We start from the raw sequence: 20327 nt of genomic DNA, 5'->3' as shown, positions 1-20327 counted from the left end.
GATGGGACCTCATCATGTCTAGAATTCGACGGAGAGACGTAAGTCCGTTTTACTTTTACAGTTTGCTAAGAATAATAAATCTGAAATTCCATAGTTACTTTCTCTTCCTGCGACTCTCCGTCATAATGGGTTTGACCTTGTTGATGTTTTTATTTGATGAAATACGATGGGAACACGAATTATGGAAGGCGATTACTGATGTAAATAATTATCTCAATGGATGTCTTGGTATTTTATATTTTGTGCTACTTATTCTTAAGGGGAGCACCCTTTGGATGCTCATGGATAGGTAAGCTATATGATATCCATTTCCTAGCATAACCGCATTCTCTTACTTCTAGAATTCGAGGTCGGAAGTAAACTCGGTAGTAAATGTAAATATTCATTACACCAGTTGTATATTCCTGGAAAAATAACCGCAACTATTAAATAAATAAACAATGATAAAAACAATATATAATATATATATATTTATATGTTTTGCAACATTCTTTTGGATTGGATCCATTACTGCGAACATTCAATATCAAGATCAGGATCGAACAGCATCGTACGAATCTGTATCATTACTTAGCTTGGCATTCACGCCATCTGTTACCTAATTTGTTCTTTTGGGACCATGAATTCCCAATATCAGACTCTTTTTCACGTTCACCAAGTATTCCTTAGAGAAAAAGTTTTGAAGTTCCAACATTTTTGAACGCTTATGATGAACTGATTTAGTTTCCAACTGGAACCTATTTCATTGAGATTCATTCCGGTTTTGCTGTTGACGGAGAAGGTTCATAGCTCAAAATGGGAATAAAACTGTTTCTTATTTTCAACTTCCTCTTGAGTTTCTTGAGTTCAAAAGCAGATATTCCAGACTGCAACTATTACGATACTGTGGACCTGTCACATATTGAAAAGCAGAATGGTTCCTATGTATATGAAGGCATCGTAATTCCCGCTAACCTAACAGGTGAGTATGACTACAGGAGGGTACTATATGGAGGAAGCCAACCACAGACGAAACATCTGAGAGGATGCGTTTGTCAAGTCAAGCCTTGCATACGATTCTGCTGTCCTCGCAAGAATATGTTACCGAATGGCGGATGTAGCGATGGTTTCAAGGAGGAACTTTCCCGATCAAATCCCTACCTGAATGTGACATTCGAAGATGGTTCTATAGAGACTCAATACATCAACAAGCAGACCATATTGAGGACCCAATACTACGAGTGTGATAAGATGCTAGGCCTTAGGGCTGGCGAATACACGTTATTCGAGGTTTGCCTTTGAATCGTTTATATTGTTTGCTTATTGTACTTAAGATTTACAGGACGGAATTATATATATTAACTCATTCAATTTGTATTTCAATATTGAGAATTATTGCTTTTATCCCCATTCGGACTTCCAAGAAACTTTATGGATTGTTGTGCACCACTGCGTTTGGATATATTCGATAGAAATTCAAGCCCGTAAGGCCCTGCATAGAGAATTACTGTCCATTTTCTTTTAAATTTTTCCAATTATTTTTTTCCAGTCGATGTGATTTCGGTTGTATGCTATATTCTTACCACTGCCATATATCTTTACGTAAAGCAGCTCCGGAATGTCCTAGGAAAGTGTCTTATTAGCACCTTTTTGTGCATTATCGTAATAGCGATACTCTTTTGGCTGGATAATTCTAGTTTATTGAACGAAGTTTGCTCTCTAACAGGTGAGTTGATGCATTTCTGGTTGGAATTGGGATCCAAAATTTATTACCGATTTAACTGAACAAGAATTATTTGTGTATAACTTGTACTCTTGCAGGTTATACCTCTTACTTCTTCAAAAATGCTTTTTTTATCTGGACTTCCGTAATCAGCTACCATTTATGGATGACACTGACATCGCTAAGCCGCAATGATCCTGAAAATCGCTTCCTGGTCTACAGTGCCTTTGCCTGGATTCCTGCTGTTCTTTTCACTGGAATCATATTTGTGGTCAACAAAGTCTGGGAGAATGATCCCCATTACTGGAATTGGATGCCTTCAGTTGGTTTCAGTAGATGTGTGTTGGTGGGTATGTTTCAAAAAACGATATTTTAAGAGAGGTTTCAAATTAACTATTTACCCTGTTTTAAAGGTTCTAAACGGACTTTAAGGATCTTCATCAATGGACCCTTAATTGTCATAGGTATTTTCAATTGGACCATGTTCATCCTGACAGCTAGATACATTAGGAAAGTTAAGAAGGATCTGAAGTATTTTAGGCAACGGCAGGATGGGACCTTGAACTGCCTTGAATTCGACGGAGAGACGTAAGCCCTTGTTACTTTGGAGTTTGATAATAAATAATAATAAGTCCGAATCCCCTTAGTTACATTCTTTTCCTGCGGCTCTCCGTCATAATGGGGTTATCGTGGATGATGGTCTTATGTAAATTAATAAAGTGGGAACACAAATTTTGGGAGGTGATTTCTGAGGTAGTTACTTATCTTCATGAAATTCTCGGAATTTTAAATTTTGTGCTGCTCATTCTAAAGCGGAGCACCCTTCGGATGCTCATGGATAGGTAAGCTATGTGATATTACTCCATTGAATAGCATTACCCCATTCTTTTACTTCCAGAATTCGCGGTCGGGAGTAAGCTCAGTATTAAAAGTAAGGAAAAGTAAAGTAAAGTACAACAGTTTCATTGAGAGGGAAAATAACCGCATCTGCTTTCTGAAAAAAAAAACTAAATAATAAACAACTAAAAGATGATAAAAATAAATATATATTTAATTGTGTTTCAATTTTCCCTTGGAATGGAACCACTATCAAGATCAGGATGCTTTCATCAACATTCAATTCAGAAGAAACACAGAAATGATTAATTTTTGATTTCTTGAAGTATTTGATAAAAGATTGGCATTCAGGCCGACCATTGGGTTGGGGAGCCACCCAATGCGTTCTCCCGGGACCATTAATTCTTTTATTTTATATTTACCAAGTATTCCTCTGAGAAAAATTTTGAAAATCCAAATTTTGTCGACGTTTATGATAAATTGATTCAGTTTTTAACTTAAACCAACTACATAAAGAGTTATTCAAGTTTTGCTGTTGACGAAGAAGGTTCATAGCTCAAAATGGGAATAAAAGTGTTTCTTATTTTCAACGTTCTCTTGAGTTTTTCAAGTTCTAAAACGGATATTCCAGACTGCAACTATTACGATACTGTGGACCTGTCACATATTGAAAAGCAGAATGGTTCTTATGTATATGAAGGCATCATAATTCCTGCTAACCTAACAGGTGAGTATGACTACAGGAGGGTACTATATGGAGGAAGCCAACCACAGACGAAACATCTAAGAGGATGCGTTTGCCAAGTCAAGCCTTGCATACGGTTCTGCTGTCCCCGCAAGAATATGTTACCGAATGGCAGATGTAGTGATGGTTTCGAGGAGGAACTTTCCCGATCAAATCCCTACCTGAATGTGACATTCAAGGATGGTTCTGTGGAGACTCAATATATCACAAACCAGACGTTGATGAGGACCCGAAACTACGATTGCGATGAGATGCTCGGCCTAAATGCTGGCGAATATACGTTATTCGAGGTTTGCCTTTGAATCGATAATAGTGTTCCCTAATAATAGTTAAGATTAACAGAACGGAACTATATATATTAACTCATTGAATTCGTATTGGAACATTGAGGAATATTGCTTCTATCCCCATTCGGACTTCCAAGAAACTTTATGGATTGTTGTGCACCACTGTTTTGAGAAATGGAAAACAGCAGATCAAATTAGTAAGACCTGATCTAGATAATAATTTTCTTCCTTTTCTATTGAAAAGTTTTACGAGTATTTTCCACCAGTCGCAATGACTACCATAGTATGCCTCATCCTTACCATTGCCATATATCTTTACGTAAACCAGCTAAGGAACGTTCTCGGGAAGAGTCTTGTTAGTAGCTTTTTATGCAATTCTGTTGTATATTTTCTCCTTGGGCTTGAAAACGCAAGTTTATTGGACCACGTTTGCTCTCTAGCAGGTCAGTTGTTGATTTTCTGTTTGGATTTGGAATATTTAACTTGGAATATTATATTGTTTATCCGCAGGATACACTTTTTACTTTATTAATATTGCTCTTTATTTCTGGAGTTCCATAATCAGCTATCATTTATGGATGACACTGACGACGCTCAAAAGCCATGAACCTGAAAATCGCTTCCTGGTCTACAGTGCCGTTGCCTGGATTCCTGCTTCTATTCTTACTGGAATCATCATTGTTATCAACCAAGTTTGGGAGAATGATCCCCATCATTGGAATGGAATGCCCATAGTTGGTTTAAGCAGATGTCTGTTGATTGGTACGATTCGAAGGGAGATATATTAAGGGTGGCACACCTAAACTATTTAACCTCATTCATAGGTCCTTACTTGAATATCAGGATCTATTACACGGGGATCTTAATAACCGTAGGTATCTTCAATTGGACCATGTTCATCTTGACAATTATACACATTCTGAAAGTTAAAAGGGAGCTGAAGTATTTTAAAGAACGCCTTGAATTCGACAAAGAGACGTAAGAGCTCCTTTCTTGCAGTTCTTCAACAAAGAATAATAAATCCGAATCCCCATAGTTACATGCTCTTCCTGCGGCTTTCTGTCATAATGGGGTTATCGTGGATGCTGTTTTTATGCGAATTAATAAAGTGGAAACACAAGATTTGGACAACGATTACAAAGGTAGTTAATTACCTCAATACCAGTATTGGTATTTTAGATTTTGTGCTGCTCATTCTTAAGCGGAGCACCCTTCGGTTGCTCATGGACAGGTAAGTTATATGATATTGATCTATTAACTTGTAAAAATTTACTCTTTTACTATCAGAATTCGAGGTCGAGGATAAAACCAATTATTAAACGAATGGATGTAGTACTCTTAGTTCCTGGGAACAAGAATGTTTACATTATATTTAAACAAATAACGACACAAACTTATGTGTTACCATCCTGCACATCCATTGAATGATTTTCCAAATAAACATTTATATATAAACCAAGTTTAAGACATCAAAAAGATTATTTAGCAATGAAGAGATCTTTATATTGCTAACTATATTCCACATAAAAAACTTAAATACACCAACATTTAAACTTTTTCTCCGAAGAACAAAAAAACGAATTTCACTTTTATTATTTGAGAAAAAACTCTCCTAAATGTTGTAATTTTTGTTGGCTAACCAATGATAAATGCGATTTTCTTTCTTCGCTTTCGTTAGCATTGAACTGGAAATATTTTGACAGGTGAACGAATGTATAAATTACAGGAAAAATACATTTTAGAGAAAGCCAATGCCGACATACCTGGCCATGTTGTGTCCTTGAAAGCGTTCTCCTTCGATGTGAGTTTGTTTGTCCTTCGTTGCGGTCGCAATTTCAGGTGAAATCAACATGGAGAATGATGATGATGGGACTGTTCCTGGTGTTCCAAGTGCTCCTCTTTCAGCTCCTTATCCTTATCCTTATTTTGCTACCGACTTTGTCCCAATATCCAGATGAAAGGCAGCCACTTAGATCGTTTGTCTCTGTCTGGCGGTGAACCTACTCTCTTTCTCACTCTTTCTCAGCCTCAAAATGGTTGATTGAGTTTGAGATTTATGCCTTAAGTGCTGCTGGGAGATTTGTTATCTTGTCCTTTTTGGCCTGGCCTATACGCATAACGTTTGTTTGCCTTGCTTTCATTTCGCTGGCTCTGATTCCGCTGGAAATGGTAGAGTAAAGACAGTTTTATAGTTGATGATGTTGATGATGATGATAATGATGATCATGATAATGATGATGCTTTGCGGTTTTCTTTTTGCTTTCAATTTTACATAGGCAGCAGCATCATTAATATTGCAAATGTGTGAGTGTGGATACACGGATAAAAATATTGGGATAGTAATTAGAAAAATAAACAGATTTCAAACGAAAAAAATATAAATCAGTTTTACCAAAGCCATCTTCATAAAAAGATTAGGTAATTCCCATTCAAATCGGAATAATCTTTCTAAAAAGAGCATCTTTTCCCTAAGTTTTTTTCTCCGTGTCTATGCGTGCCTGTTTTTGTTTGCTTTTGCATTCACTTTGAACACTTCTGTAATTTCATTTCCATCCTTAACAAATTTAGCTTGTTGCAGACATTTATCATACGCCCTGTGTGCCATGCTTTCTTCCCACCATAAATCACTCACTACTCACCCAACCAGCTCCAACATCCCATTGAGACTCCCCTCTACAAAATATAACAACACAAAAATATAACCAAATGCAATTATAATTCGCCATTCAAACAACTTTTAATGCCAACTGACAGCTGCCCAGAGTCTGCTCATCGATATCGATGCGATTTTGTTGTTTTGTTTTATGTTTTGGTCGAATGTTATGGATTGTGGGATGATTGATTGTTTAGGCCAGATTGTCCAGCAAGTGGAGAGGGCTAGCTATTACTCTGATTGAGAGAACGTGGGTCAAACAAACATTAAATCGGACAGGGATTAGAAGGAAATAGTAAATATTTCTATGATGGTAAAAATATTTCATAATTTGGTATGGCCTTAGGTTTTAATATGCAAGTTTTATACCATTTTCTAGATTTTAAATCATTTTAAATGACATAAATTCCTATAAGATTGGCATATCACCTATAACTTACGACTTAAGTAAAATAATTTAATATGGATAGCATTTTATCATCTGATTTAAAGGCAAATCCATGTTTCAGCAGTGGAAAAACAAACGAAAATAGGTCTACCATTACCAGAAGTCGTATCATATAAAGCCCAAAAAAACACGCCCATTACCAGAACTCTTTTATAGCTGCCCTGCCTCCTGTTTTTTTCGCGTCCCTAGGGTACAGAACTCGATAAGGGGGCGTTGGGAGGGGTCGTGTATTATCAGCTGTTCCCCATTATGACTTCAGAGGAAATACACAAGCAAGTGGAAAACAGTTGAGGAAAAGCGGAAGCAAAATAACACTGGCAATGCAAACACAGTAACACACTACGACTCAGGCCGAGCACGCAAACCGATAAAACAAAATCCATGAAACGAGAGGCAAAAATTGGAACTAAATGCGTATACGTAATGTGATAGAAGCCACTGCCACAAAAAAGGGGAACTACAGAGCTGTGGAATGACAAGGCAGTGGGGAAAACAATGGCGACGTTGACGACGAGGCTGGCACTTCTCAAACAAGCTAAAAATAAATCCCAATAAAGTGGAACGAACCTTTAAATACTTTGTTCTTGGTAACATTTCAAATCTGATTCCTTTTCAATATTAAATCTATTAAAAACTGTCGAAATCAAGAACAATAATTCAAAAAGAATTTACTTTTTTCTAAGTAATTTTCACTATATCTCTTTGTCTTAGAATTGTAATACCCTCGTTGAGGGTACAGAAAAAAAGGCCAAACAAAAAGCTTAAACGAAGGGAAAAGCAACTTTTCGTGGAAAGGCCGTGATGAAAATCGAAAACCAAGAAAAGCGAAAAACACAAAATGCTAGAGTCACACACACACATACTCACAAGCACATAAAGCTACTTAAGCCCGGACACATCGCACACACACACACACACAAATACAGGGGAATCCCCTTGGCAGCTGCCATGCCATGGCAAGCAAGTGAAAGAGACGGACGGAAAGAGAGACCGGGACGGGTAGAAACAAACAGTGGGACACCGAGCTTGTCACTTTATTTGGCTCGAATTCAATGCACTGCCGACTCGGGCATATTAGTATGCAAAACTGATAATCAATAGGCGACGACTCAATGCCCAACGCTCAGTGGAGATTATGGCGCCATTTGCATATGGGCATGTGCCAGTCGAAGATGTCGCCATCCTTATCCTGAAAACCCCTTCAATTTCCCCAGCAAATGCACAACCAAAGGATATCAAATGCAATCGATGTCGTTTAATTGAGGCAGACGTTTTGCAATTGACAGAACTCGACTGTTCACCAATGTTTAATGTGGGAAGTGTGAATTTTTCTCGTTTTGTGTTTTGTCCTTAATTGAAAAACGCGAAAATTACACTAAAAAGCTTTCAGTCTAACTTGGCCTGCAGCCATGCTGGATTAAAGTTTCAACAGTGAACGAAAGTGGATAAAAACTTGCACAGGAAGAAGAAAATCTCTCTCTTTAAGTTTTTAATAATCCTATTTCGTAAATGGTAAGCAGGATAATAAAGCTAAATCCTAAATTGGTAACTAGTTTCAAAGTGAAAATTCTGAGAAAATAGATATCTAATGTTAAAGTTTTTGATTTTGTAAAATAGATATTTGACTTTCGATTTGAACATTGTTTAAAGAAATTTCAGTGCAAGCAAGCATAATGCCAGAACCCATATATGTACCAATTTAATTTTCATACTCCAAGGATAAACATCGAAAAACATTTCATTTATGTATCAACAGCTGCAAGAGAATGTCCTTATCTATTGCTTTCTTAATATTTATGAAACGTGTTCAAGAAATAACATAAATATGAAATGCTATACCTTTTTTCATTGCTACCTTACGACCTTTACGTTGAAATTTTTCAATAACTCTCTTGGGGTTTTATGGCCACAATTTGCAATTTATCATCAATTTGATGTGCAAAGGGCCGAACATAAAAGTGGTCCAAATGGTGAATGTAACAAAGGGCAATAAAAGCTACTACTTTGGCTTAGCCAGGCGACTGACTATCCCCCATGTCGTATATACCTCCGCCATATCCATAAGCATAAAGCTTGATTTCCTATTGATTTCTGGTCAGAAGCTTATTGCATTCACCTGAAATTCTGAGTCAAATGCACCTGCTGCTACTACACAACAAACCAAGGGACTATCTTTGATAAACTTATGACTTTATGACTTTTAGAAATAATTAATGCCCTACCACCCCAAAAAGCTTAAATGTTTTTAAAATATTTAGTGTTATGAATTTTAAATATTTCTTAAATATATTCCGATTGATTGCAGGTTGGCTAGTCAAAGAAATAACATTATTTCTTGGAGTGTTTCTTGGGCTGTCTCTTCAGGTGGGAATAACAAAAACTATAGCATACTTATGGGTCGCTTTGAGAGTTGCCATAAGACGCTTAATAACTGTGAGTAGTGGCAAAGGAAGGCAGGGCCGGTTGGCGGGGGCGTGGCAAGGACATGGGCGGCGAATTGAGGGTCCTCCGTCCGACGTACGTGCCAATGGCCGTAGTCGCAGTAATAAACACACGCACAGCCCAGTTAACACAGAAATATGCCCCAAGTGTCAGGGCGGGCAAAACATGCGATGATGAGTGGGGAAAAGCGGAAGGAGAAAGCAAGGGAAAGCCCAAGGAAATGGGAAATGGATTTTCAGTGGCCTTTGTTTTTGTTTTTGCCGTTGTTGTTGTTCTTTGTGTCATTGTTATTTTTCTTTATTTTTTTTGTTTTTGTGTTTTATAATTACTCTGATAGAGCTGGTTTTTCTGTGTATATGTGTTTCTGTGTTATGGTAAGCACACATAACGGTAATTTAATTAACATACATAAACACACACACAATCACACACCGAAACACAAAACAGAGAATGTGGCACACAAAGAAAGGTGAAAGGTTAGTGGTTGGGGCAGGGGGTGGCGGAATTCTTTGGGGCACTTACAAATCGTTTCCACAAACTTTTTAACTTTTTTATAATCGATATTAAATTTTTGGGGGAGCTCACCGCGTTTTAAATTTAGACATTTATATCTACCGAAAGCACTTGAAATATTTATATAATTTTTTAATTATTTGCAATAATTTTGATTATTGATTTGATCAACAAAGCGCACACAAATTTTGACTATATTTTGGTTATATTTTTATTAGAATTTAACTATTTTTTGTTTCTTTTTAGATGGAGCTGTGTTTACAGGTTTTCTTTTTCTGGGCTTTATTGTGTTTATTTTTGTATGGTTTGCCGCCGGATGTTGCACGTTTTGCCACCACTTCCGTTTCTTGCGCTGCGAGCGAACCAACCGTCGAGAAACGCGTTCCGCAAGCGAATAAACAAAAGGATTTCCACCGCGTTTTGCTCGCACTTCCACGGCCAGTGTTGCCGTGCTGCAAGTCTTGCGCAGTGAGAAAATGAGAGAGTTGTCGGGAGGAAAAGTAAGTCTCTCTTCATTTCTCTTTCTCTCTCTCTCTTGCATTTTTTTTTTGTAATGCAACCTGCTGACAGAACATCTGTGTTTTTGTTATTATGCCTTCGTCAGCAGAAACAGCAACAGCAACAACTGCAGCCATTCAATTGCAATTGTGGTGACCCAAACATACAGGTATTTCAATTACACTCACCCGTGTATCGGGGTCACCGAAAATAACTGCCGACTAATTGATGGCACACAAAGGATTTACAACCATATTCTGATTGATATTTAACGGATTTCAAAGGTTAAGGGTATTGAAAATGGGATTAATCGGATGCGAATATAACATTTTCTTATATATAATACATATAAAGTAGTTTAAATTGTAAATGGTAAAAAGTAGTTCAAAGGTAGAATTTAAATAAAGAAGAAAATGTAATTAAGAATATATATAAAAAGTATTTATATTATTAAGTTTAAATCACAGGCCAAGAATAACCGTTAAATAGATATCCGAACTCTTTAGTTTTCAATTTCATTTTCAGAAAAGTAAAACAAACCTGCACACTACTTTTTGTTGCGAACATAAATGTATGGGTAGGACAGCTCAAGTATAGTGATTTTTTGTTTGCAGGACGATTTGCCCACAAGTACAGAAGCGCAGAGTATCTGTGTGGATTTTGTGCTTCGTCGACGGCTGCCTAATGTCAAGGTTTTTTGGCTGCTGTTGAAAGTGCAGCAGCGGCAGCACTAGCAGCGGAAGAACCAGAACAGCCGAAAGAGCACGGCACGTGGCCAACCCACCGTAGAGAAGGGGGCTACAGAAAGGGGGTCGATTATGCCATTACCAGGCCAATCCTGCACCTTGCCCCCCTCCGGACAACCTCCCTGTTCCGCCTGCCTGCGCCTCGCATGAATGAGCAAAAATGTCGCGACAAACCCGATTCGAAAGCCAATGTCAAGTGCACGAGGCAGCAAGGATATGAAGGTAGAAGCACTTTACATGCACCATGATACCCCATTGCTATAACCCCCATTTCCCTACACCTCTGACCATAGGGGTCACAGTGGAGCTTTGATAAGTGGAATATTTTAAGTATAACACATTTTGTATATATCAATACTTTTTAAGATTCTGTTTAATTAGTAATAATTTAAAAAATATTTTTTCTTTCAGCACATTTAATTTCGACGGAGACAAGCTCCTCTGTAACTCCACAGGAAGCATTATGACCCCCAAACTGGATGGCACACTCACGTAAATGGGCGTGTATCTATATTTTATGTGCCATCGATTGCAGTCAATTTACCGCCCAACCAAATGCTCTTTCTACATAGCCTTCTCACACACGAAAAATGTCTCATGCATAATGACCCAGGCAGGACATAATTCAATACCTCAGGCAGAATCCACTTAAGCACCAATTAGACTAACTATTCGCATAATATTTGCTTATATCAAATATCAGGGGCATTTTCAATTAGCTGGATAATTACGGAAAACTAAACTAAAACAACACAACACATTGAGCTTTTGTAAAAAATATAAACTCGCGTTCCAGAACTAGTTCTTACCTATTAAAATTATAAAATTCCCAGAAGTTATTTAGTGTAACTCCATCTTAGAATCGAACATGCTTTTTCCATCTATTTAACATTTCAAACTCAAATCAAAATTACAAAAGTTACAACACAGAGGCAGAATAAAAAGTTTCATTCGATATTTATTCAATATTTTATATTACTTCGTGTAAGTTCTGAACTTAATTATTATGGATAACCTAATGTGAAATAAATATTATTTTGTTTTTTTTCGTTACTGCCTGACTTTTAGCTGCTGAAGATTGGCTGCTCGGCGTAATACATTTTTATTCTCAGAATTCCCTTAAAAATCTCCGTAAAACTTAGAACTAAACTCATAATTCAGACTAATTTCGAGAAACAAAGTATCAACGCTTGAAATGCGGACACAAATAAATTACAAGTGAGCGTTACTAAAGCTACTGTCTACATATAAGAAAGAGACATGGCCCATGACTAACGCAATCCGTTTACGACCAGGTCTTGGGGGCGCTGAACGGGCCGAATCTCTGGTGGTTATCTACACCGCGCACCGCAAAGTAATATCGTTGGTTCTCCTGGAACTGATTCAGGGTTACGGCCATGGGCAGCAGCATTGCATTGACATCGCCCACATGCCGCCAGCTGTCCGTACTTGGCTCGTGAATCGTTTCTTGGTAAGCGTAAATCTGGTAAGTTACACACTCCGCAAACTTTGGGCTCGTATCCTCAAGAGTCCACGAGATAACGATTCCCGTATCCAGCAGATTTATCCGGATAACGGGACGCGAGGGAGGCATTTTCCAGGCGGGATTGAAGGGCTGGGCAGGCGACGAGGGCAGTGGTGCAGGATGTGAATATCTCAAGCGCGAGGAAGCTGGCGGTGTATTCTCCGAGCGTATCTGCATTGTTATGTTTGAGCCCGTGGAACGTTGACCTATGGATTTATATACAAATTAGTATGTTGAACACTTTTAATAAAATTATTGATTTTAACTAACCTGCTCCATTATTCTGCACTATCTGTCGGGCACTTACACGTCCCAATTGCATTGGAGACGCTCGCACCACACTTCCACCTCCACGACCACCTCTTGAACTTGCCGCCACCTGGGCATTCCGCTTGATGGCCGCATTGGATGCCTGGCGCAGACGAGCGTTTGCCTCGATTTGTGCCTGAATAGCCTTTGCTGCGGCTGCTGCCGCTGCGTCATCCTCGTCCGTCAAGTCGATGACAGCCTTTTCCTTTGGCTTGGCCGGTGCAAGGCTGGGCTGCTGCTGCTGGGCATAGGCGCCAGATCCCGCTCCGCTACCAACAGCAGATGCCATAGGCACCGATACCGTTGCTCCCGAAAGCGGTGGCTGCTGGGCGCGGACTTTCGTAGTGCACTTTGGCGCCTTGGAGGAACTTGGACCTGGGGTGGCGCCAGGACCTGAACGAGATCTGCAATATATAACATATGTATGTTAGTAAAATAATAATTTTAAAGACAGTAATAAAAATATACTTACGTTTGGTACTGTGGCGGAGTTGGCTGCTGTGGTTGTTGTTGTACGTAAGCGGGGGTAGAGTTTCGGCTACGCATGGCTGCTTTTGCGGTTGCATTGGGCGTAGAGGCCGTCAGGGAGGCAGTGGATCCAGTATGCTTTGAGGCGTGCGTGGTTCTCTGACCTACAGGCGGTGAACTTTGTAGACGGTGAACGTTGGGCTGAGTGTTAGCCTGTGAAACGGGCAAGATATTACCAGGCCCTGGACGCTGCGGTGTTACCTTCTGGAGGCAACCCCGGCGCACAGGAGGCTGGGCAGTGGCTACCGCTGCCGTAGTTTGCAATGAATTGGCGGAGGAACGTGATTGCTGCTGTTGGTAATTAGGACTTGGAGGTACACTGGTGACCGTGTTTAAGCCGGTTGAAGAGGATCCGAAGGCAGGAGGTGGTGGTCTGGCTCGCATTGGTGATCGCATCGGTGAGGTGCTGGCCTTAGGAGGCGTTCCAGTGGGGGGCGTCAACACGCTGCCTGCAGCATGTGGCTGATCCGGAGCGGCGACAGTAGGCTTCATGGCCTTAAACGGAATGCCCACTTGAAGACCAACTGCTCGCGTTATCCGCACAGGAGCTATGAAGTGCGAGTTCTTTGACTCCAAATCCTTCAGCACCCGCTTATGAACCGTCTCCAAATCCTGGAACTGCTTGGTCACCTCGGCAATCTTCCGTCGATACGTGGTTAGAGTGTTTTCGCATTTGTCAAGCTGCATCCGAATATCCGCGAAATCACTTTTAACCAACATTGCCTCGACTACCTTCTGTAGAACGAGCTCCTCCAGGTCGTCGCGGGACATTTTGTCGAAGGTACTGCGGAAAGTCTTGAAGAACTCCAAGCGTATTGGCTTAACATCGGTTTTAATTTCCGGCTTGGGCTTAAGCTCAATTTTTGGTTTATTTTCATCTTCTGTTTTCAGAGCATCTTTCTTAGTTTGGACTTCGTCTTCTTGACGATCCATATCAATTTGTAGAGTGCCATCGTTAGAGCTATTCGAGTCGGAATCATCAGTCTTAGGTTTCTTGTTAGGTGTCACCTCCTCCCGATCGGGACTGTTGTCCAGAAGTTCATGGCTTCGTTTAATGTCCTTCTTGCATTCATCTCCGCTAGAAGGTTTTTGGTTTTCAAGTGCGGAATCAATTTTCTCTTCGACACTCAAACGTATCCGTTTCGGTGCCGAAACCTCCAAATCCTCGGCGGGGCGCAACAGATTACTTGAGTTACTGTTTCCATCATCTGTGCCAGTGGACTTAACCTTATCGTTGGTCTTCAGTTTCTCAAACTGATCGCATGCATTGTCGGAATTGTCCGTATGAAGGTCTTTAACCTCCGTGGAAGTGCTGGAAAGTCCCACGGTAGTCGTTTCCTTATCTGGACTTTTGAGCATTTCTTTTTCAGGTGGCTTAACCTGTGGCTCTTCATCCTCATCCTCGGAGACAAGGACAACTTCGTCATCTTTATCTTGAGGTTTCTCGGGCTTTTCACTGGTTGGCTGAGTTTGAGGTTTCTCAGGTTTTTCACTCGTTGATTGAGCGGCAGTTTCAACCGGGTTGGTTTTATCTATGGGCTCAAAGAAGATAACTTCGTCATCCGAATCCGTATCTTTGGCTTCCTTTTCAACAAGATGCTTCTCCCCAGCAAAATCCTTTTCGGTTGACTTTTCACATACACCATTTAGCTTAGGTTCCTTATCGTTTTCCGATACAATCATAGGTTTATTCTTAGCCGGCGTTTTTTCATCAATTTCAAGGGTATCCTTGGCCGCCTCCTCATCTGTCGTGTTGTCGTTCATTTCCTGAGATTTAGTTGGAGGCTCCGCCTCCAATTGGTCTGCCGTTTTGGGGTCTTTTGTTTCTTCTTCGACTACAAAAGGCTCATCCGGCTCTGCTGTGGACTCAGCCTTTTCTGACTTTTCTCTTTTCTTCTTCACTTCAAACTGTTCTCTTTCCTTGGTCTCTTCTGGCTTTTTTGTTGTGTTCACTTCCTCCGACCCTTCCGTTACCTTAGTGATTTTTGGTAGCTTGCTTTCTTCTAGCTCTACCTTATCCTTTTTAGTCTCCTCAGACTCTTCAATTTCTTGAACCTCATGCAGGTCAACTAATTTATTGGCCTCTTCGGAACATTCAGTTTTTGTGTTATTTGTTTTCTTGTCTTCTTCCGTACTTTCTATTTCCTTGATCTCTTCAGGCTCCTCAATTGAAATAGATTCTATACCTTCAAGCTTCTCTTTTTCTTCAGCTTTATTAGCTTCTTTAAACTTTTCTTCTTCTTTCTCTTCTTGGACATCGGGTTCTTCTGAAATATTTTCTTCTAAACCGTCCGTATTCTCTGGTGAACCTTTATTCTTTGTTACTTTTTCAATATCTTCTGATTTAGCAACCGCTTTCTCGACAGTCATCGGAGTTTCGCAATCCTGACACTCGTTTGACGAGTCTAGGTCTATGATGTCCAGCTTATGTTGTTCGGATTTGTCGACTTCATCAACTTTTTTATCCTTGAGGATACCATCATCATCATCGGATGAAATGTCTTCCAGATCGTTGGCAGCTTGTTTATCCTCGGTGCTCAGCTCTTTGCTATGCTTTGCCTTCTTTTCATCCTGAACAGCGGGAGCATCGAGCTCATCTGAACTGGAAATGCTGTCTAGGGCATCCATAAACACATCATCCGTGGATGCGACTCGCTTTGCCCGGACCTTTTCTTTGATATCGTCAGCTTGCGCCTTGGCTTCATCTTTTTCCTCCGATGTCTCATTTGCATCTGTTACTTCTTCTATTTTGTCTTCATTTGGTCCAGCCAAAACATCGAGATTATCTTTTGATTCTTTGGTTGGAGTGGTTTCATCGATGTCTTCGGTCTCCTCAATCTCTTCTGCACTAGATTTCTCCTCAGTCTTCAGCTCGGAATCTTGCTCCATGCGCTCTTCGTTTTCTACAGATTCCAATATCTCTCCTTCCTCTTCTTCTACTTCTCTTTCTCTTTCCTCGCTCTGTTTCTCAGCAGCTGTTTTTTCCTCTATGGACGCAGAGTCGCAATCTTTGTTATTATCGAGTGTCTCCATATCATCGGAATTTTTAGGACTACAGTCCACTATAGAGCTTATCTTGTCCAACAGCGCGTCCAAATCGCTGCCTGCATTGCGTTCCTGTTCCGATCCTTTTAACTTCTTGTCAATATCTTTGATAACCTTGTTATCGGAGGAATCAACGCCATTGGTGAACTCACATAGGACCTCATCATCCCCGGACGTTTCAATTGCTGTAATTCAGATATAGATGTACCCGAATAGGTTTTATTCATTTAGTTGATTGTAACTTACCTGGGGTGGAGAGTGTTTCAACTTCACTGCCGAGATCGGAGGATAGATTTCGCATTAAAGCGCTCTCTGCGGACAGTTCCTTCAGTTCCATATTTTGGCTTACATCCATCATTTTTATTTTTCTTTTAGATTACCAAACAATTCCGAAAACATTGATCCGCTGAAAGAAGAGAAAACCTGGAATCAATTTACAGCAGACTGCGGCTAGTTTTATGAAGCCCTGGCAACCCTGTTAAATCAATGGGCTGCGCAGATTTACCCCTCTGACATATAGTAGATTACCAATCTACGTTTACAATCAGAAAAAAAAAAAAAAAAAAAAAAAACATGTTACAGAATATTAAACCGCATAGTTCGAATAATAACAAAAACTGGGAAGAGCTTTTGGAAAAAGCTCTCCAAAAGCTTTAGTTATGGTTTATTTATCGCGAAAATGCTAGAGTAATAACTTGAGAATTATACCTATGTATAAAGCGGGTTTTGAGCGAATGAACTATTTTCTACAATTTGGAGTGCTCGAAAACTCTTAAGCCCTTATCTCGAGTTCATTCAAAACAATTTCCAAACACTGCGATAAGCAAAATGCGAACCCTGGGATTATCATAGGATTATAATGTTAAGATAGTTTTTCGATTTGAAAACTCTTGAACCAGAAATATCATAACTCAAGACCAACAGCTTTTTTGTTTTTTTCTTTTCGGACTCGATTCGGTGTGTATCTACCCATAGGCTATCCATGTGTTTTTGTTGGTTGTCACAAGCGCTCGTTGCTTTCCGAACGCAACAATAACAACACGACTGCAGCGAAAAGACAAAAGCAAAGCGACGATAAATATTCGGGATAGGGAAAGAAATGAGTAACGAAAGACACAAAAAAGGAGTTTAATGGAGCATGATTGTTCATATCAATAGTGTTCTAAAACGATAGAAACGTGCATATGATATTTTTCGCTAACGAAAGTGAGGTTATGTTGGCTCCATTTTGTTTTTAGACGCTTATGTTAATTTTCAGAGAACGATAATTGTAGTTGGAGCTAACTTACAATTTTAAACGTCCTGGTCATTGGTTTCCTGATTATTTCGAATTGCCTACACTTGGAGAAATCAAAATGACTTGAAGGTCTCCCCGCGTACTAAACTAAAATGAACGAGGTGAACGCCAAACCAGCTGACGTTTAACTAAAATGAGAGCGAGAGAGCAAATAGCTGAGAGCGGTGAAAGCAAGAGGGGCGTACGGAAAACCGGGAGGGAGATAGCCGGCATGAGGGCGTGTCTCAGAATGATATGATACAATTTGATAATGCAATCTACCCGTTACTCAAGACAATCACTTTCCCCCTCTCAAACTTTGACCTTTGCAAGAAAGTAGAGCATAGTAATAGTCGCTTATGGGCCTTTCTCCATAGCAAGTTGGCAGTCTCTTTCAATATGGTAATAACTAAAAATAATGTGAAAAACCACAACGAAATAGAAATTAAACTTAAGCTAGAAGAGATCTTCGTTTCATCAATTCATTCATTTGATATAATCGCAAAAAGCAAAACGTTTTTTAGTAACGTAAATAGAACGCGTTTGTTGCTTGCGAGCGGGAAGGCAGTATGCGGATTAGGCTGTTAGAGCGGGACGACTCTATGGATGCAACTTAAAGGGGAGAGCAAAAGTTGAGTAAAAGCCAATAAATAATATTAATTTCTTAATTAAACTTAATTTACAAATATGAGTATTGGACAGCGGTTTTCCAGAGGGACGGAGGTAGAGGGTGGGGGTTGTTCCCCAAAGAGTAGGAAAAAGTAGGCAAAAGCTAAAAGAAACAATAAAAATCTAAAAATTACAGAAACAAACTTTCCAAACTTTCAGAATTTGGATCCAGAGTCCATCCGTCTGGTCTTTCCGAGATGGGCTTAGGACCTCGGCAGGATACCGGTTTCGCAGAGTTGCGGAGTGAGCGGGATGAACAGAGGCCGTCCGGAGAGCGAGTGCAAGGGAGAGCAAGACACCGAACATATACACGTGGCTATGTACATATGTACATACGTATATATTTGTCTATATGTATAGAAATTGAATAAAGTTCGCGTAGCGCCGAATACCACACGACAAAGATACAGCAGCAGGGCAGAAAGCAACAACTACAACAATAAGTAAACGAAAATTAAGGCGTCATTACGCTATTGTTGGCAGGTTGAAAGCTACCATCCAGGGATATTCATTCGATTCGGACTTGGTCCTACAAGCTAGGGTTAGCCTAGTACATCAGAGGTTTACGATGGCAATACTTTTTTACCATAATCTGATCCATTAAAACCTTTCACCGGCACATGCTAATAAAGATAATTTAGATTTTGCGTTTTGGCAACTAAAACCAACCATCTTATTTATAATCTTAAAAGTCCGATTTTTTTTATACTATCTATTAAAATTTAAACTTGTTTTGAGCGTTATGTCTATTATAGCTGTCTCACTCTCTCTCACACAGACTATAGCGATTATACGCTATAGCAACTGTGCATCTGTGTAAGTTTGTATGTATATCAAAATGTGTATGTGTGTGTGCGTTTTTGCAACGCGTTCACATTCTTTTTAGGTTACGTATCGATTTTGATGCAATGTGAGGTTATGTCGAAAAACATCCAAGTTTTTGCATGTTCAAGGAAACCAATGACATTTTTGAAAACCCCTCAGCGACCTCTACAAGTTTCTGATATCAGATTTACGATAGAGCCGTAACCCCGAAAAAACTAAAACCAGCAAGCTGCAAGCAAGAGCAAAAGCAAAACGGGGCAACGTTTTTATTCACCTATTGTACAATTTTATGTTTTTAGGGTTGCCAGGGTTCCAATATGTTTGCTCTATATCTCGTAGAAACGTAATATGTCCTAATTATTGCAACTAAAATGCAATAATATGTATCATTTTGACCTCGCTGTCGACCAGGGTTGCCACCGGCAAGTCATATGTTATTGCGTTGCTATAGCATTATGATCAATTTAAACTTGAATATACCAATCGTGAAGGTTGCAATAATAGAAGTGCTATAACACTAGACATATATCCGATTTCGTATAAACTTTGCGAATTGCAACCACCTGACAACCCTAAAAACACAAATGTCTTAAAAGAGACTCCAACCATATCTGACGTATGGTACCCATTACTCGTACCCATCCCAAATCTAAAAACCTTTAAAAACCTTAAAATCAAAGTAGATTAGAACATCGTTAAGACAGAGAAAAATAATTATATATAATGACTATAAATAAGAAAAAAAATATTTCTAAAAAAAAAAAATTGAACTTACCTTCGAACGATCTGACTTACACGTTTATTAACTAATGTATTCACGAAAATTATTTGAATATCACATAACCCACGGGTGCAACTATCACTTGACAATTGTTTGAATGAATTTAACAGTTTTTCGGTGATTTGTTTACAATTTGCACGCAAATCCGCACCCGATGCCCTTAAACGATGAAGAATGAAGCACAGACTAAAATCGGCAAACAACAAAAGGTGTAAAAAAGAACCAGTCCAGGCGCCCAGATTGCAAACGAGCGTCTTGTGCAATAGAGGTGGTTGCGTGACCGCCAATTCAGACACATTCAACTTCAGCTAAAACTTCAAGTTTTTTTTAATTTTATTTTTGTCAATAAAATATGAAAAAATAAATAACAATGCGCTTGTGGGGTTGAAATATTTTTACCGGAGCTATTTTGGGTTCTAGGTTCGATGAAATCCGGCTTTTAAGTTTAATTAAATTAATAAAATTAAGTATTCTACCAGATTCAAAAATTTCCCGAAA

The 20327-nt window shown here is 39.4% G+C and overlaps 3 protein-coding genes and 2 long non-coding RNA genes across 9 annotated transcripts in view; 3 read left to right on the top strand and 2 right to left on the bottom strand.

Annotated features, from left to right (window-relative positions):
* Nucleotides 1-10003, bottom strand: part of LOC108112585 — a 78837-nt gene extending 68834 nt beyond the window's left edge. Inside the window, exons 1-2 of the mRNA XM_017222626.1 lie at nt 9637-10003; nt 5335-5731 (exon numbers count right to left, since the gene is read on the bottom strand). The gene's annotated coding sequence lies outside the window, so the exon portion shown is untranslated. The remainder of the gene's footprint in view (nt 1-5334; nt 5732-9636) is intronic.
* Nucleotides 1078-3586, top strand: LOC121530529 (probable G-protein coupled receptor Mth-like 7). The gene is made up of 5 exons (XM_041819743.1): nt 1078-1269; nt 1591-1705; nt 1801-2052; nt 2116-2290; nt 3400-3586. The coding sequence occupies exons 1-5, from the start codon at nt 1078-1080 to the stop codon at nt 3584-3586; spliced, it is 921 nt and encodes a 306-aa protein (XP_041675677.1).
* Nucleotides 10004-10231: 228 nt separating the features above from the next.
* On the top strand, nt 10232-12541 carry LOC108112977. Of its 2 annotated transcripts, none has more exons than XR_001772687.1 (4): nt 10232-10294; nt 10740-12089; nt 12167-12357; nt 12433-12541. It is a non-coding gene; the product is annotated as an uncharacterized LOC108112977 (long non-coding RNA). The 2 variants fall into 2 exon arrangements; XR_001772686.1 differs by having other exon boundaries at nt 12430-12531.
* Nucleotides 11810-20034, bottom strand: LOC108112976 (myb-like protein X). Of its 3 annotated transcripts, none has more exons than XM_017223384.1 (5): nt 19824-20034; nt 16525-16684; nt 13178-16463; nt 12667-13109; nt 11810-12602 (listed from the first exon to the last, which is right to left on the bottom strand). In XM_017223384.1, exons 2-5 carry the CDS (start codon nt 16634-16636, stop codon nt 12157-12159), a joined length of 4287 nt encoding a protein of 1428 aa, XP_017078873.1. In that variant the 5' UTR covers nt 16637-16684; nt 19824-20034; the 3' UTR covers nt 11810-12156. The 3 variants fall into 3 exon arrangements, with proteins under 3 accessions (XP_017078873.1, XP_017078875.1, XP_017078874.1); XM_017223386.1 differs by having other exon boundaries at nt 19844-20034; XM_017223385.1 differs by lacking the exon at nt 19824-20034 and adding an exon at nt 17568-17678.
* On the top strand, nt 17809-18612 carry LOC108112978. 2 transcript variants are annotated; one of them, XR_001772689.1, is made up of 2 exons: nt 17809-17956; nt 18383-18612. It is a non-coding gene; the product is annotated as an uncharacterized LOC108112978 (long non-coding RNA). The 2 variants fall into 2 exon arrangements; XR_001772688.1 differs by having other exon boundaries at nt 17809-18315.
* Nucleotides 20035-20327: the final 293 nt, after the last annotated feature.

The sequence above is a fragment of the Drosophila eugracilis genome, unplaced genomic scaffold, assembly GCF_018153835.1.
Source record: "Drosophila eugracilis isolate 14026-0451.02 unplaced genomic scaffold, ASM1815383v1 contig_90, whole genome shotgun sequence".
Classification (NCBI taxonomy): domain Eukaryota; kingdom Metazoa; phylum Arthropoda; class Insecta; order Diptera; family Drosophilidae; genus Drosophila; species Drosophila eugracilis.
Note: the sequence above shows the minus strand (reverse complement) of the source record. Positions and strands in the feature narration are given on the sequence as shown.

What these genes read in the sequence shown, in the direction of transcription:
- LOC121530529 (XM_041819743.1), top strand. Translation starts at nt 1,078, where the DNA reads ATGTTACCGAATGGCGGATGTAGCGATGGTTTCAAGGAGGAACTTTCC. An exon ending in CGAAGTTTGCTCTCTAACAG is followed by an intron (nt 1,706 to 1,800) that starts GTGAGTTGATGC and finishes GTACTCTTGCAG; the next exon opens with GTTATACCTCTTACTTCTTC. An exon ending in CTTGAATTCGACGGAGAGAC is followed by an intron (nt 2,291 to 3,399) that starts GTAAGCCCTTGT and finishes ACCGAATGGCAG; the next exon opens with ATGTAGTGATGGTTTCGAGG.
- LOC108112976 (XM_017223384.1), bottom strand. Translation starts at nt 16,636, where the DNA reads ATGATGGATGTAAGCCAAAATATGGAACTGAAGGAACTGTCCGCAGAG. An exon ending in ACTCCGCCACAGTACCAAAC is followed by an intron (nt 13,110 to 13,177) that starts GTAAGTATATTT and finishes TATATATTGCAG; the next exon opens with ATCTCGTTCAGGTCCTGGCG. An exon ending in AGTGCAGAATAATGGAGCAG is followed by an intron (nt 12,603 to 12,666) that starts GTTAGTTAAAAT and finishes ATAAATCCATAG; the next exon opens with GTCAACGTTCCACGGGCTCA.